At 40.1% G+C, this 15364-nt stretch overlaps 1 protein-coding gene across 3 annotated transcripts; it reads left to right on the top strand.

Moving 5' to 3' along the window:
• Positions 1 to 831: 831 nt before the first annotated feature.
• On the top strand, positions 832 to 14529 carry RB195_021320 (uncharacterized protein; the record flags this gene model as incomplete). Of its 3 annotated transcripts, XM_064207989.1 has the most annotated exons (25): positions 832 to 927; positions 3107 to 3268; positions 3406 to 3511; positions 4889 to 4948; positions 5271 to 5358; positions 6363 to 6426; positions 6903 to 7182; positions 7245 to 7331; positions 7549 to 7707; positions 8483 to 8609; positions 8813 to 8884; positions 8954 to 9023; positions 9251 to 9358; positions 9991 to 10074; positions 10452 to 10610; positions 10730 to 10870; positions 11035 to 11211; positions 11270 to 11399; positions 11462 to 11606; positions 11670 to 11842; positions 12067 to 12242; positions 12326 to 12424; positions 12963 to 13055; positions 13120 to 13230; positions 14344 to 14529. In XM_064207989.1, 25 exons carry the CDS (start codon positions 832 to 834, stop codon positions 14527 to 14529), a joined length of 3153 nt encoding a protein of 1050 aa, XP_064063872.1. The 3 variants fall into 3 exon arrangements, with proteins under 3 accessions (XP_064063872.1, XP_064063871.1, XP_064063870.1); XM_064207990.1 differs by lacking the exon at positions 4889 to 4948; XM_064207991.1 differs by lacking the exons at positions 4889 to 4948; positions 7549 to 7707.
• Positions 14530 to 15364: the final 835 nt, after the last annotated feature.

Raw genomic sequence — 15364 nt, 5'->3', positions numbered from 1 at the left:
GCTATTTAATAACTAATGACCTACCATTCTAATTTTATGCATGAACATAGTCAGCGATGCTGAGTCGGTGAGGTTTCCTTGGATTTTTAGTGTTGGAGCATTTCAATTCACATGATGCCGTAATGATTATTGCCTTTTACTCCAGTTATGTTATAATATTTTTTCAGAATCTTCTTTTGGAACTCTTATCTTATTTGCTGTCTTTAGTTCCTGACATTCTTCTCGAATCTCTCTACTCCTGGCATTCTATTCAAGATTTATGGATCCAAATGTCTTTGAACATGAATCTTCTGTGCAAACATATGTTCTAGACATAGGAAACGAAAGAAGAGTTTAACTTCAAGGCCAATTAAACCAGTAAAGACGAATAGTCAAATTCTAACCTCCTAAAAGTGTTCGCATCGAGCTGAGCTCACCTCGAACAAACTGAACCTCGAACCTCGAACCTCACAAAACCTTAAACACTGTGAACATTCATCGTACGTGTCAGTACGACGTGTGTCACATTTTCATCACCACCTCATGCCACATTCCGCATCGAATTTCATTGCATTCTGGATGCAATTGGAATGAGCACTACACGAATCGGATCGAGCAAGAGCACGCAGAGAAAATCCCTTCACTCGTACTGAATCCCATTTATCATACACGTAACGGATGCTGTCCGACAAGACTTGATTTCCTCATTCCTCAACGAATAGCGCAATATTCTCGAAAAAATGAAGCCGATTGAGCGAAACTATGTTTTTATCGTTAATCATGTTGTCAGATACGTTTATTCGTGAACAATCTGTATTCGGAACGTGCTGTTTTCAGATGAGATGACTCGAAATGCGATCTGCTGTGATATGGGAGCAGTACAATGCTGCGCGTGAACAGCTTCAAGCACGAATCGCCGAGAAAATACGAAGACAAATGAGCACACTTGTACGTTATTCTGAAGTATTCTCATCAGTAGGGGTTGACTTTTTTTCTGGGGCGGTTGTTAGCCGCTAGGGCGGACTGACTGCAGCCGCCCAACTCGGATGGAGAACACTGGGCGGTAGCAGTCTCTCTCTCTCCTCTATTCCCAAACGCGTTCAACACAACGAGCACACAGTTTTTGGGTAGTACATGAGGTCACTGGGGAGAGCATTCAAGCGTTTCCTTTCATTCGGTCTTGTTGTCAATGCTGACGGCGATTTGCAGAAATGCACAAGAAAAGGACGTTCTACGTTGGTGCGCTAGCGAAAATGGTAACTATTTACGATTGTGATACTCATTTTTAACTCTTAATTTACCTGAAAATTTTGTAGCTAAAAATATTGGCTAAAATTTCAATAGCTATTGTTGTTGTTGTTGCATAAAAAAAGCTTTTTTTTTATCTTCGCGACAGATTTTTTTCTCCAATCTTCGATGACTGACCGATGAGTGAATTTGTGCGCCTTCTTCCTCGAATTTTTCGAAATTGAAGAAGAAAAACTGTTAGATTGGAAAACTTTACTTAAATGTTACTTTGCTGCCACTGAATTTATTTGTTTGCTAAAATTCAGCAGAGCAGATGCAAAGTAGTTGTTTACCTGTACATATTAGAGTTAGAATGTATCTTTCGATGTTTAATTTTGCAGAGAATTCAATCCGCTTACGTTCCGCTTTTAATGTACTCGACAATGACCAAAACAAACTGCGTAACTGAGGCAAAAAAGGGTTTTCTCTGCACACAACTGTACTTGTCTCTAAAATTGTTCTACGGTAAAAAAAATGAATAAATTGAGAAAGATATATCGATTGATTTCTCTTGTTCTTTTGATTTTCTGAGTAGCTAAAAGTAATTTTGTACAAGTGAACCTCTTAATCGAGCAGTGATAAGTGATATCTCTTGATTTGCACTTCGGACCTTTCAATTTTCTTTATTTTTAATTTTACTAAAACAAATCTTCATCGAAATTCCATCAAACGCTACCAGGACAATTAGAAATCGTGCATCATTATGCTGTCACTGCAATTAACAAAAGATCGTGGCTTCATCATTCAACGATGCTCAGCGATGATGATAATTTCCCTTCTATATTCCGTTCTACTTTACTGTACAATATGCAACAGGACCTCCTAGCGAAATATGCACGGATTTTTCGTGCACTTTTTCCCCTCCTTCCTTCCTCGCATGCTCTTTTTTTTCGGCTCGTATTTTCTCGCATTGATTCGGTGCATTTGTCCGTCCAATTCCAGTACTCAGCGCTTTTGTTAATGCTGAAGAAAAGACATTTCCTTGAGGGACCCCTCAGAAAAATGGTAATATTCTAATGATTTTTGTTGATAATATTATGTCTATAGATTTCAGCTATTTGTTAGATATGAAACGTTACCTAGGTAACCATCGTTATTGTTGCAGTTTGCCTTATAAAGCCCCAGGCTATTACCAGGAAGAACATTTTTTTCTATATAGCACTCTGCTCTGTACTGCGATTTCGGCTACTCGGGAACTGTTCCTCTCCGATACACACGGGACCAAATAAAAGTATCAAACTAAAGAAAAGATTGAAGAAATAGTGATGGTGAACAAAAATCTGGATGAGACAAGATGTAACTTGTACAAGCATGGATCATTGCTCTGTTTTTTTTTTTCAATCAGGAAGATGTCATCCAGTTTTTTTCCCTTTCTTCAATTTGTTAAGCCTTTTTTGTAATTTTTCGGTACTTCTCAACCTGAATATTTTTTATTTGTATCTTTTTTGCAAAAGATGTGCTATCAAGTATTTTATCTTGATCCTTTACAGACCATGGGAAAACAGTTCATCTCGTATTTTTTTTTTGGTGATTCTCTTAGAAATCTCGTTACTCTGGATTTCTTTCAAAGACAGTCCCAAAACTTTTCACTACACATAGATTAGCGTGAATTTCAAACGCGGAGAAAAATTGTGGTTCAGTTTTCAGACATAATTTGCACACGTGGAACTGGATAATATGCCAAAAAAAAAATTTATGCGAGCGAGGAATTAGTAAAGGTCCCGCCCAAAAATATAACAAACCTATGTGTGTGTGCCAGTTTCCCAAACGGGCTCATATTTTGTCAGTGAGAGATAAAATTCATATTTTATGCTCTGGGTTGACCTCTTTTTTTTCACAGGTCGGCAATATGGAAAGTGCGGATTTATTGCTTGTGGCCGCTGATGGTCGTAAACTTCCCGCACATGAATGCATCCTACGAGCTCGAGCACCTGGATTTTATCAGCGTCATGTGGAAGCTACTGTAGCTGCAATGGGTCGGCAAGATGGACGTCTTCGCGAGGTTTGTGCCAAGATAATGTCCTCCATAAGTTCGAGAAGTGCGAGCACAGGGAAAAAGAGCTGCCAAGAACATCCACACATGCTTAATTCGTTGCTGTTTAAGTTTTCATGGATATTCGGTGTCCATAGGAGTTTTAGGTGGCAATTGGTGACATCGACTCGTCAGGCCTCGAGTTTTTCATACATTCCGTGTATACAGAGGACGAGATGGCACAATTCCCGTCTCAACTCGACGAAGAGCGTCGTAAGTTATTTTTTTCAAATTATTTTTTGAATATTTTAGAGAGTGCTGAATACATGCACCTTTCTTGCTGGCCACTTTTTACCAACAAATCTTTCGTTAGTATTTCCTGGCATTATGGGATAACGAGCTTTCTGGAATCCCCAGGACATCACTATTTTTCATGAACTATTGCATTAATTTGCTCCAGAGGACTCATAAGTGCACCAAAAAAAAATTATTAAGCGTCTGGCATGGAGCCACATCTGAGATATTTGGTAAAGATATACTGTAGGAATTTTTCAGCTATTTCTTGTCTTTTTTCATCCCATTATATTTCATTCTATATAACCTAAAATAAGAATTTGGAAAGGAGTTAGGATAATATGTATACTCCGTACTCTTTTTAACTACTGATATTTTATTCTTTAAAGAAAATGCTACTAATGAAGGAAATGAAGCATCTGAAGGTTTTTTAAAGACAGCATATCAAGAATCTGACGTGGTGAAGGAATTACCGGAAAAAAAATAGAGATGATGTGGTAGATGCGGGATCAGGGGTGGCTTCACTCATCTCTTCCTAATCATCGTAGTAAAACAGCGTGGGAAACGCTTCAATTCCTACGACACACGTTAGAACGCGCTTCTATCCACACGTTCCGGGACCCTCAGCAGCGTGGTTCATTGGTTTTACTCGGATAGGTTGGTGAGGAGACCTCATTAATCCTCGCACGAGGAGGCGGCACCTCCACAAGGATGGCGCATCGAAACTGAAATCATCGTAAAAATGGCTTCTTCCGTCCCGTTTTTTACGACGATTAGGGAGAGATGAGCGGAGCCACCCTTTATCCAGCAATCTAAAAGCCCATCTCTAGGTTTTTCCGCGGATTTCCTCACCACCTCATATTCGTGATATGCTACCTTTAAACTATCCGTGAATTTAAGAATATCTTCGAAGCAGCGGTTCAGTCATGTTGATATACGAAAAGCTATGAAATAGGAATAGGACACTGCGTGTGTAATTCCACCCTCGTATTTAACCTCAACCCAGTTACCACGACCTTCTGAATAAAATAAGAGGATCATATTCCATGTCTGTGTTCACATATATAGGTTTATTATTGGATTCTAATCGAGAAAAAAAAACATAATTACAAGCATAGTACATATTTCTCTAAGCTTCTTTCTATGGACGAGCATCCATCATCCTGTGTAATTCAGAGCTCAAAATGATTTTTCACAAAAACTCCCATGCAACCCCTCAATGGATCCATAAACTTGATGGAGTTCACATCATATTTGTTTTGAATTTTGAACACCAGCCTTATTGAAAGTATCTATAAAAATTTTTTACGCCTTGAAATATTCACTCTGCATTAAAAACTCAAAAACTAGCTTTAGTGTGTGAAAACTGTCGACGAATCATGGAAATGAAAAAAATTTCAAGATCCGTAATCAAGAGTAAGTTTGGTGTGGCTTATAGAATCACATGCTCAACTATATCGTACGCTATGGCACCTTCTTGATTGTAATTCAATCAACCACCATTTTTCATGTTAAACGGAATTGGTTAAACGATCCTGAATATTCGTACCAGCCCAGAAAACATGAAAAACGGTTTTTTTTTCAAATTGCTATGGAGGATCCTTTTTCTCTTTTTTATTCCTATATGCACTTAGCCATTGTTGAGCAAAGCTTGCATTTCTTTTTTCTTTTTCTTCTCATTCTTTGATTAATATCGAAGAATTTAATCATAGTCATGGACGACTTCCATAAATTTCAGGCGATTTATCGCGTGCGTCCAACCGATCACTTGCAATGGACGAATCCACAGCCGAGCTGGATTTTCACCGGAGAGGGGCGGATGATAGGTAATCCGTTAAACGATACGATATATCCAGAGAGGAGATCTCAGCGCTAGAATAAATCACTGCTGCTTTGTACTTTCTCCCTACTAATAATTGTTTCTTTTTTCACTAAGCAAATTTTTTAAAGTAGACTTTTTATGAAACTTCTTTTAAAATGCCAGAAAAAAAACAGGATGATGCGGGAACATGGTTTGTACGCTCATGTGCGTACGCGGAGGCCTAATATAAGAATCGATTTCAGCCTCAAAGGCATCACCCCACGAATCTGAGGTGGTACGGATTTCAGGTGGAGTATTCCTATACGGGATAGTAGATTAGTGAGAGGAGGGTGATTCCGTCCATTTCTTCCTAATTGCCGTAAAAAACGGCCCGGAAGATGCAGCGCCGCACAAGGCTGGCGCGCTCCAGTCGAACTGCTTGTAAAAAAAAGTGCGCCACAATGCCCGAAGCCGTGTTTTCCGGGCCGTTTTTTACGGCAATTAGGAAGAAATGGACGGAATCACTCTCCTCTCCATAATATACTATGCCGTGTACGAATACTCCAGCTGAAATCCGTACCACCTCAGGTTCGTGGAGTGATGCCTTTAAGGCAGTGTATCACGAAATTGACATAGTACGGAAACTCCAGGGAACCCGTAAAGCTGGGGTTGTAGATGAAGGAATTCAGCGTGGCTCTGTTCAACATCTCCTTATCGTCGTAAAAAGCGGCGCGGGAACGACATTTGTTCCTACGAGACACGTTGGAACACGTCCCCTGGTCCCCTCAACAGCTTATTCGTTGGTTTTACTTGAATAGGCTGGTGAGGAGACACCATTCATCTTCGACCGCTCGCTTATGGACGCGGCGCGTACACAATGATGGTGCGTTCCAGCTGCCTTTAAAGCTGAAATTTCGCGCGAACGTATTCATCCCTGTCAAGGGATGTGGAACTTTTGTATGTAATGGAAAAATACTTTTTAAAGTAACATTAGCTGTATGTCATCGTACCTGTTGTCAATAATTACAGATCGCCAGAAGAAGAGACTCCAACAACCGGACGACCGCCCCTCGGTGACATTTTAGCGTCCGGTGTGAGTTATTTTCAGATTCTTCAATTGTGGTTTTTTTTTTTTACCAATTTAAAACAGTTACATTACAGCAAAAAAACAAAAGTACGCGTAGCGCATCCCATCGTAAAAATAAAATCGTAATCCACGTCGCGCGCAACTATACACATCCTCATTATAGCTTAATCTTTGAAAATCAAAGGCGAAAACCTCCTCTTCTACCCCTTCTTCTGCTCCCTACGAGGGTGGATTGGAATATTTCCGGAGGTTTTTTTTTTGTTGTAGATTGATTAACTATTTGCATATCGCTCGTTTTCAACCTTAAATTTCCGTCAATAATTCCCAAACGATTGGTTTTGGTTATTTTTTCAACTTACCAATTTTTCAAGCTCCCTCTTGTCACGCACTGATCATCTTTATTTTAAAGTCAGATAGTTCTAGTCGCCGTATATTTGTTGGCTCTAGACTGTAAAATTATCCTGGAATTACTTCTATTTCAGAGCTATCCTCCTTCTCCTCGTCGGCTAATGACGACATCTACACCGCCATATATGCCGTCGTCGGCCTCGGCAACATGTCAAACGACTGTATCTGCGATGCCGTCTTCAACGTCACATCCGATGGCGTCATCAGCTCCTGTGATGACGTCATTCAGAGATCTGGCGTCCGGATCACCAATGACAAGTTCCGCATATTCTCTCGGCGGGAGAAGCGAGGTTGCTGACATTCCGGAAGAAGACGAAGAGGCACACACAGAACGGCGACATAGTCGTGGAGAAAGTAAGTTGTTGAATAAAATTATTCTTATTGTTAAATGACAGGTTCCCATATCCACGTTTCAGTATCAATGAGCAAATTTATCCGACTGGATAGGGAGGAGCCTAAAGATATCCAGAAAGAATACCTGGAACGGAAGCGGTCACGAGAAGGTCGGCGCTTCCCTATGCATATCTAAACATGTCCTATGTGTAGCTGAAAATGGACATCTAAAACCATCAAATGCCTCTGATCTTTGGTTTCTAACCTTCTTTTTTTTTGCTTATTCTTCTGTCTCCTCTACCTTTTTTTGGTTAATTTGCTTAGAAATGCATGCCTCTTGAAATGCACAAGGGTAGCCTGGAATCCCAATGCACAGTTTCTTCTCAGGACCCAAGCAAATTTTCCCAATGTTCATCGGGTTGGCGGACGGCGAAATCGAACGAGCTGCTGAAGTACCACGTAGTGGACGAATTATAATGACGAAAAGATTGTCGATGACGTCATTAACTTCCCTGAATAGTATTGATATGACACCCACTTCTGAAGGTGAGTTTATGATGGGTCCCTTTTCCCTTTTATGCTAAGCTTTTACAGCCATGGACGGCGAAGTGCTAGAGTAACTCGATTGCCCGAAGAATCTTCACATTGCTGTTCAATTTTGTTTCAGTTTATGATAAATTATAGTGCTTGATCATGTTTCCTACACTGATGCACCCATCTCCACTCCAGTTGGATTTAAATCCTTGATATTTTGCACCTAAGCCGCTTTCATAGTTTTCTCGCGTGACGCCACAACCTATGCGTAAGCGGGAACGCGGAGCGACAAGCGCGAGCGTCATTCGGTAAACTTTTGCGGCTAATCAAACAGATGATGTTGGCTCATTGCCAGTAGCTTCCCGCTTCGCTCGGCGCCGCTTTCAAAAACTATGAAGACGGTTTTAGGAAATGATTATAACAGCTTGGGCGACCTGCCTTAGTAACCACGCTATTAGCCGAATTTTTTTATCAATTGAGAGTTAATTAGTTCTCATTTTCGAGTTGAACTTTGTTTTGCTGCGAAATTTTCATATTTTTCTCTCGTCAAATCGTCACTTCATTTATTTTGACTTCTTTTTATGGCTTTAGCTACGCAATCCTGTGTTAGGCTTTGGGGATGAGGGTGTTTCATGGGCCTCGCTGCAACAATATGTAACAATATCCAAATGCACAATGATCGGTCCTTTTAACTGTCCATGGGACACAGCTAAAGGGGCGGAGCAATGCTCATCCAATTAGAGTTTTGCGCTGCTATTGGTGAAGAAACAATTTAGGAATATTTTAGCTCAAATACCGCAAGCAGATCGAGCACCGTGTAGTCGTCTAGCGTCAGACCTCATGCAAATGTACCTCAACAACCAGGACACAGATGTTGTGATTCGAACAGAAAGTGGTGACCTACATGCACATAAGTGAGTGCCATTTTTTTAGTGGTACATACAATTTCGTGGTTCTTTTGAATGACACCGATTAATTTAATTCAAATAACTCATCAAGCAGTGTTTTACGGCAAAATTATGCGAGCAATGATCTCAATAAGAAATAAAAATACAGTATAACATGACGTTTCACTTGACTTCCAGACAATAATACATTGGGTCACCCTGATTTTCAGGTGTATACTATCAGCAACATGTCCATTTTTCCGGCAACAACTTCAAAAATCAAGGAGAATCGAGATGAAGGGGTGATTATTTTATCGATTTTTGGTTTCACTTGCCTTTTATGTTGACGATGACAATTTTCTCTATTCTAGATACTCCCGTAATGCGATACACTTTCTTCTGTGTTTTCTCTATGGAGGTCTCACATCGATACCTGATGAGGTATGTGTTGCTTATTATCTTCTGGGCGATACCAGTGACATCTAATTTGCACTTCTTCGCAACACTTTAGTTCCTATTTCATGGATTTTAAATTCATTCTGGAACTCTAGTTTTGAATTGTGAACCGATTAAATCGAATTTGGATTCGAATCGACATAAACTTCATCGATTTTGACAGTAATATGCTCATGTATGCGATGAAGAAGGGGAGTGGTTCGATTTTTTAGGTAGACGTCTGGGAAGTGATAGCTTTAGCCACACACCTCAATCACAAGGATTTAGCCGACGTTGTAATTCTTCATCTGAAAGCAACGCGATGTCACTGGTTTCATAGAGTAAGTTCATTAGTATTGCCGACATAGATTTTTTTCAAAGGATACGAACGAGTCAAAACCAGATGAAGTGCAGTGCAGTTGCGCAAGCTGCTGCGCTCGAACCGGCGCGGTGCAGATAGCGGCTGGAGTCGAGGTGGAACCATCGAGAACTCCAGCCATGGATGGTGCTATCAAAAGCCCTCCCTCGAACCTGACCGCTACGCTTGGTAGTACCACATAAATCGTCGTAGTTCACGATGGTCCCGCCTCGATTCCAACCGCTACGCTCCACCGCATCGCTCCGAGTGCAGCCGCCTAAGCGGTGTTCATGTCGTTTTGACCCGACTGTATATGTGAGTGTTGCTGTAGTTCACTGTGAATCCACAAAAAAAAAACTGGTTAATCCAAGATCTCTCACAATACGGTATTAAGACAGATTTTTCTTTCGAAACGCAACCAACTGAGCTGACCGAGGATCGAGCTCACACCTTTGAAGTAACTTGCTAGGGATTAGTCATTTTCCCACCTATAAACTTTGTTTAATCCCTATATTTTGAGGTGAAATTTCCGTGCAGAGACATGTGGTGTATAGCTACTATTCCTACAAACACTTATATTTTTTCTGCGAAATAAAGATACACTTTATTATTTAGCCATGCGCTTCATGTGTATCGGCTGTCTTTGACGCCCTTCCGCAGTTCGCATCAATACGATGCCTCAAACCGTTGTATGAAGAGGTACGTATTCGGTAATTGACGTCAGTTTCTTATCAGTACCCTTTCTGATATAGTTTCTCCCGTTTTTGACGTTTTCTCCCATTTCCATCATTTTTTTATAAGTTTGTTGTAACTACCAAAGGATCCTCAACACATTTAGTCTTTTTTCCTCATGAATCTTAAGAGGATAATAATGGCCATGGAATTAAATAGAACCTCATGAATCTCATCTCCAGCGCTTTTTTTTCTTTCCCTTCTGAAACCTCCTAAAGAAGAATTTCCCAAGAACTTGTATTGATTTCACCCCAATCTCCGATTGCATATGCACTTTTTTCAAGATTTTTTCCTCCCGAAATTTCAGTCTAAGACTCTCGAAATAATGAGGTTTTGCCATTAAGGCTTTGGCATGGCAAGCCCGCCATTTTGCTAGGATTTGGAAGGGCAGAGTGTTTGGGCATTTAAATGAGAGATGGCAGCGAGAATGCTATGAGGCAATAATCCAGCATTTGGACGATGAAACACTTATCGATACAATATTAGGATGTGAACGACTGCAGGTGAGTACAAGGATCTCTCACTATTGATCCCCTCTAGCATTTTTTCGATCCATTGTTTCCTCGTTTCTTCCTTTTGCCAGTGCGTGAATCATTTATGGAATAAAGATTTTTTTTTTCAGATCGCACTTCCACGATCAAAATCAGAATCGTCTTTAGCCGTGTTATTACTGGTTGATGATGTTCTGGAAGTAGCAATGCAATTCCTCGTTCATTCATTCCATTTGGTCGTCACAAGTCGATCATTCCAACAACAAGGAAAGGTTCGTATGGAAAAGATGAAGGCGACCTCATCATACTTCGACGATTCTGTAAAAAATTACGAAAACACAACCATTCTTTTGAAACTAAATCTTACAACGAATAAATGTCGTTTGCAAGTAACTAATGCTATTCATAATTATTTTCGCTAGGATTTCTCTTCCAGGGTCTCGCTTTGAATCTTGGCGTATTAGAGGGTCTATTTCCATCTGTGGTACACTCTCTGTCAGCAGACGTAGCCATTAAAACCTTCAAAGGTTTGGATGATCTTCTAGAGGAAATCAAAACTGCACCACCATCACCAAGCCGAGCATTGAACATTCCACTGGATGAATATAGTCCTGTTAGTGAATACAATTTACCTTCGAATGCAAACATTTTAGCTGAAAATGACCTTTCAGAGGTTTTGTTCACTTGTTCGTCGAATATATGAACTAGTCGATAAGCATCTATTGCATTATGCTGCATCGGTGGTGAAAGCTGACGCATGGCACCTTTTGTCCGAACGTCAGCAGACAAGGATTCATGACGGTGAACAACCTGGATAATGGATTTACGATCGAAAATCATAATTAATTCCGTATGAATTTTAGCTGGTTTATTCGTGGAACTCCGCCAACCTAAGGCACCACCACCACGATTCTCCAGTCATAACCGAAGCTATAAGCGATCGGCTTCTGCTGGAGTACAGTTTGGGCATGAAATTCCTCCTTTAGAAAGATCGAGGTCAATAGAGAGGTACTGGATTGTTCCCTCTTTTCAGTAAATTACTAAGGCAGTGATACAAAATGCTGATTCCAGAGGAAGGCCGCTATCAACCATACAGCAAACTATATCCACAACGGCTGAAGATACTCAAAAAACAGAACAAGTCACAGAGGATGTTGCAAAAGAACGTTCCTTAGAAAGAAAACGTGAACGGAAAGAAGAGCCCGGGGTTCAACCGCCCGAGTCGAAGGACAGTAAAACATCCGGTATGTTATAGAACCAAATATCGATCGGTTACATTCGCCGGTGACAAAGATATAGCCAAAGTTGGCGTTTTATTATGTGAAAATTTGAAAAAAAAATCAAAACCTGTATGGTACACTAGCTGACTGCAACAGTTCCCAATTCTTTCGACTCGACAAATTTTTCTATATTTGCATACATTTCAGTAACAGTAATTTCTTATGTAATTACAATTTTTTTTCTTTAGGACGAGAAACTCCGACCACCACGAAAATCAAACCCCCATCGACGTCACGTCAAACGTCAAAGGAAAGAAAGTCCGACTCGCGTTCCACCTCACATGAAAAACGTGCAACATCCATAAATATTGAGCGACAGCCGTCTGTTCATGATGAATCCGAACAGCTTAAGGAATCGACTAGTGTAAGGATTTCGATGCCGGATTATCTTTCGGATATATCCAATATTACATACAAATTTTATGATTATTGAATACTTTGTTCTAGAGCTCTTCTGCTCGGGCGGAATCACCACGTGGTAAACCTACGCGACCGACAGAGACTAGAAAATCGCCGACCAAGAAGAAAGCGATTGAAACTGAAGAGGTAGGTATTTGTAACAACGAACTGTGCAGACTTATGTTCACAAACGCGACAGCGACGCATCCGCTGCAACTCGCATTTCTTCTTTTTCGGACACACATTCTCCTTGTCGTGTGTAAGTCAAACGCGGGTCACGTTCTTTCGGACCACCCACCATAAATATCGAATTAGTGATGTAATAATAATAATAATAATAATAATAATAATAATAATAATAATAATAATAATAATAATAATAATAATAATATTAAAAATGTACAAAGTAATAATAATGTCCTATAATGATAACAGTAATAGTAAATAATATCAATGTAGTGTCTATGGGGAAGTTCCAGTGCTACCGACAACCGGGAGTTAAAAAAGGGCGAAGACTTCCAATCTATAAAATTCTACTGATCCATAAATTCTGCTGATGAATACGTCTATTCCACACTAACATCGATATCCATGCTTTTTTGCGATATTTTTCCGAATTCTCAAATAAATATCTGTTGTATTCTCGTGAACATGAGTGAAATTTGATACAATACTCAACTTTTAGGGTAAATTGGAGCGCCAAGGCACTCACACGATTATGAACGTGGATCGAGGAAAAGCTGTGGAACTTCCAGGACCAGGGCCTTCACCAACCAAGGTAATCGTTACAGCGAATATTTTGAGACTTGATGAATTGAACAATCGAAATCGCGTATGTTTAGACAGTAGAAAAGCCGAAGTCTGTGGTGAAACCTATGGTGAAGGATCCCCCACTAGCTAGTGCAGCTCAGAGAACCGTAACACGATCCGTTCCGTCGAGGACCTCTAAGGAGGTGAGAAATGATTCATTTATCCTTGCGAACGCTTAACGCTCAAATCCAGGTGTTTCTCAAGCAGTAATTAGTCAGTCAAATCCTCACAATATCTCCTTAAAAATCCTGTATCTAAGTGATAGAATCAGCTTCTAACGTCGTTCCTGTCAAGGTATTTGGAGCGGGACAATAGGTGGGACCTGATATTGAGGGCTGTGACGCCATTTACCGGGTTATTTTAGATATAAAACACGATTATAACATTAAAATACTGCTAGATTTCAATATTAACGCAGTTTTCAGAACAAGTGCTCAGTTTAGTCACGAGAAGCAGTTTTGGACTAATTTCGATTTTTTTCTTCGAAAATTGTTCACCAACTTTTTAAAATATCCTGAATGAGTGGCAAATTTGTCCTCAGTGTGTGAAATAATCGCAAGAAGGAATCCCGAACAGCTCGATTTTTTTTTCAAAAATTAAGCAAAATCGGACTGGTTCTTTCCAACTGCCGTTGTACCATGACGATACAATCCAGAAAGTTCAATTCAAACCGTAATTATTGTGCCCCTAATTCATAATAGCAATAATACTGAACGTCTGGATGATTGGAGAAATAAGGAAGAGTAAGAAAACGAATTAAGTAGTAGGAAGAGTGGATCGATGACACAGTTGCGTAAATGAACAACGATAGGTCGGTAGCAAAGATTGTTGCTGTGTATTGGAGATCAAGGGTGGTACGGTAGCGCAGTTGGTGAGAGGTCCCTCTGTGACTGCACGATCGATCGTTGGCTCGAAACCTTCCCAGTGCCAACTAAGCGTTTCATCCTTCCAGGCTCGATGAACTGATACGAGACTTATTTGGTTGGATAAAAACACCAACTCGATAGATCGGGTAGCCCTGTAGGTCATTCTAAGCTCGTAGGGGCACCCTTATAGAAATTGATCAACACCGTGTGATCAACTTTATTCTTGATTTGTTGGAGATCAATCGGCTCGCCTCACTCCCATATCATCCTCGCATTATATGCGCGTTTCCTGCCTTTCGCTCCTCTACTTTACTCCTCTGGTTCAATTTATCCTAAGCACCTATGTACATATTTTTCTTATATTTTATCTCAATCCTTTCTCTAATCCAGGTGAAGACTGCTCCCGTAGTGAAATCATCGATCCCGAAAAGTGTGACCACAACTCCAGCGAAATCGTCGCCAGCACGACCACCTCCTCGGATTCCAGCCACAGAAACGAAATCGAGGGCAATGCTCACAAGAACAGGACGAAGTCCTAAACCAGGTCGCAAGACTACCAATTCCATTGAAAAGTGACCATTTTTCGAGTACTTTCACTGATATTGTTGTGATTGCTTTAGCTCACAGGTTCTTGCGATTCAATTTTTCTTTCTTTTTTCCTCATATTATTTTCGGGACTAATATTTTAAACATTTCGCTTTACAATTATTCAAGCTGTAGTCAAATTATTCTTCAGTGATCGTTTGCGGCAGATCGCGTACCGTTTTTCATCTTAGGATGTCAAAGCCATGCTGCATCAAATAACTTCGTTCGCAAAGGGGTTTGGCATTTGTTCGCTCGTTATTGGTTCATTCAAATGAACCCGAAAAAAAAAAAAAAACGAGGCGACCTCATAGCGCCCTTTGGGGTGAGCTTTTGTGGAATGCATCTCCTCCTCCTCCAAATGCTTTTCACCGCTTCTCGCTTATATGTAACAACTAAATTTATATGGAAACTGCCTCAAACTGTCACAAAGATTCATAGAGGTAAGAATCGTTTGTATAATTGTGGAACTCAGTGGTAACATCCAAGTCGTAGTTGATTCGTATATTTTCTACGTATGGGTATTTTCGTCTCAGCATTTTGGTTTTCTTTAATGCATTATCAATTGTTGAGATCTCTTTAATGGCATATGTGTAAAGTTGCAGAATTTTTGTATTTGTCAAACAATGTACATTTCCCGAGAGTACTAAAAATATCATCAAAAAGGAACGCTGCGCTTCGCTATTTGTGACTCTTGTTTTTTTCTACTTCCAAAAGGATCATCACAGGCCAATCTAAACGCTAATGAATATCAGTGATCTATTGAAAAAAAAATAAAGTAGAAGAAATTAACTTTATGCTATGCTGACTTATCGTTCTTGACGTTCAA

The sequence above is a fragment of the Necator americanus genome, chromosome X (assembly GCF_031761385.1).
Source record: "Necator americanus strain Aroian chromosome X, whole genome shotgun sequence".
Taxonomy (NCBI): domain Eukaryota; kingdom Metazoa; phylum Nematoda; class Chromadorea; order Rhabditida; family Ancylostomatidae; genus Necator; species Necator americanus.
This window is presented reverse-complemented; position numbering and strand designations above follow the sequence as displayed.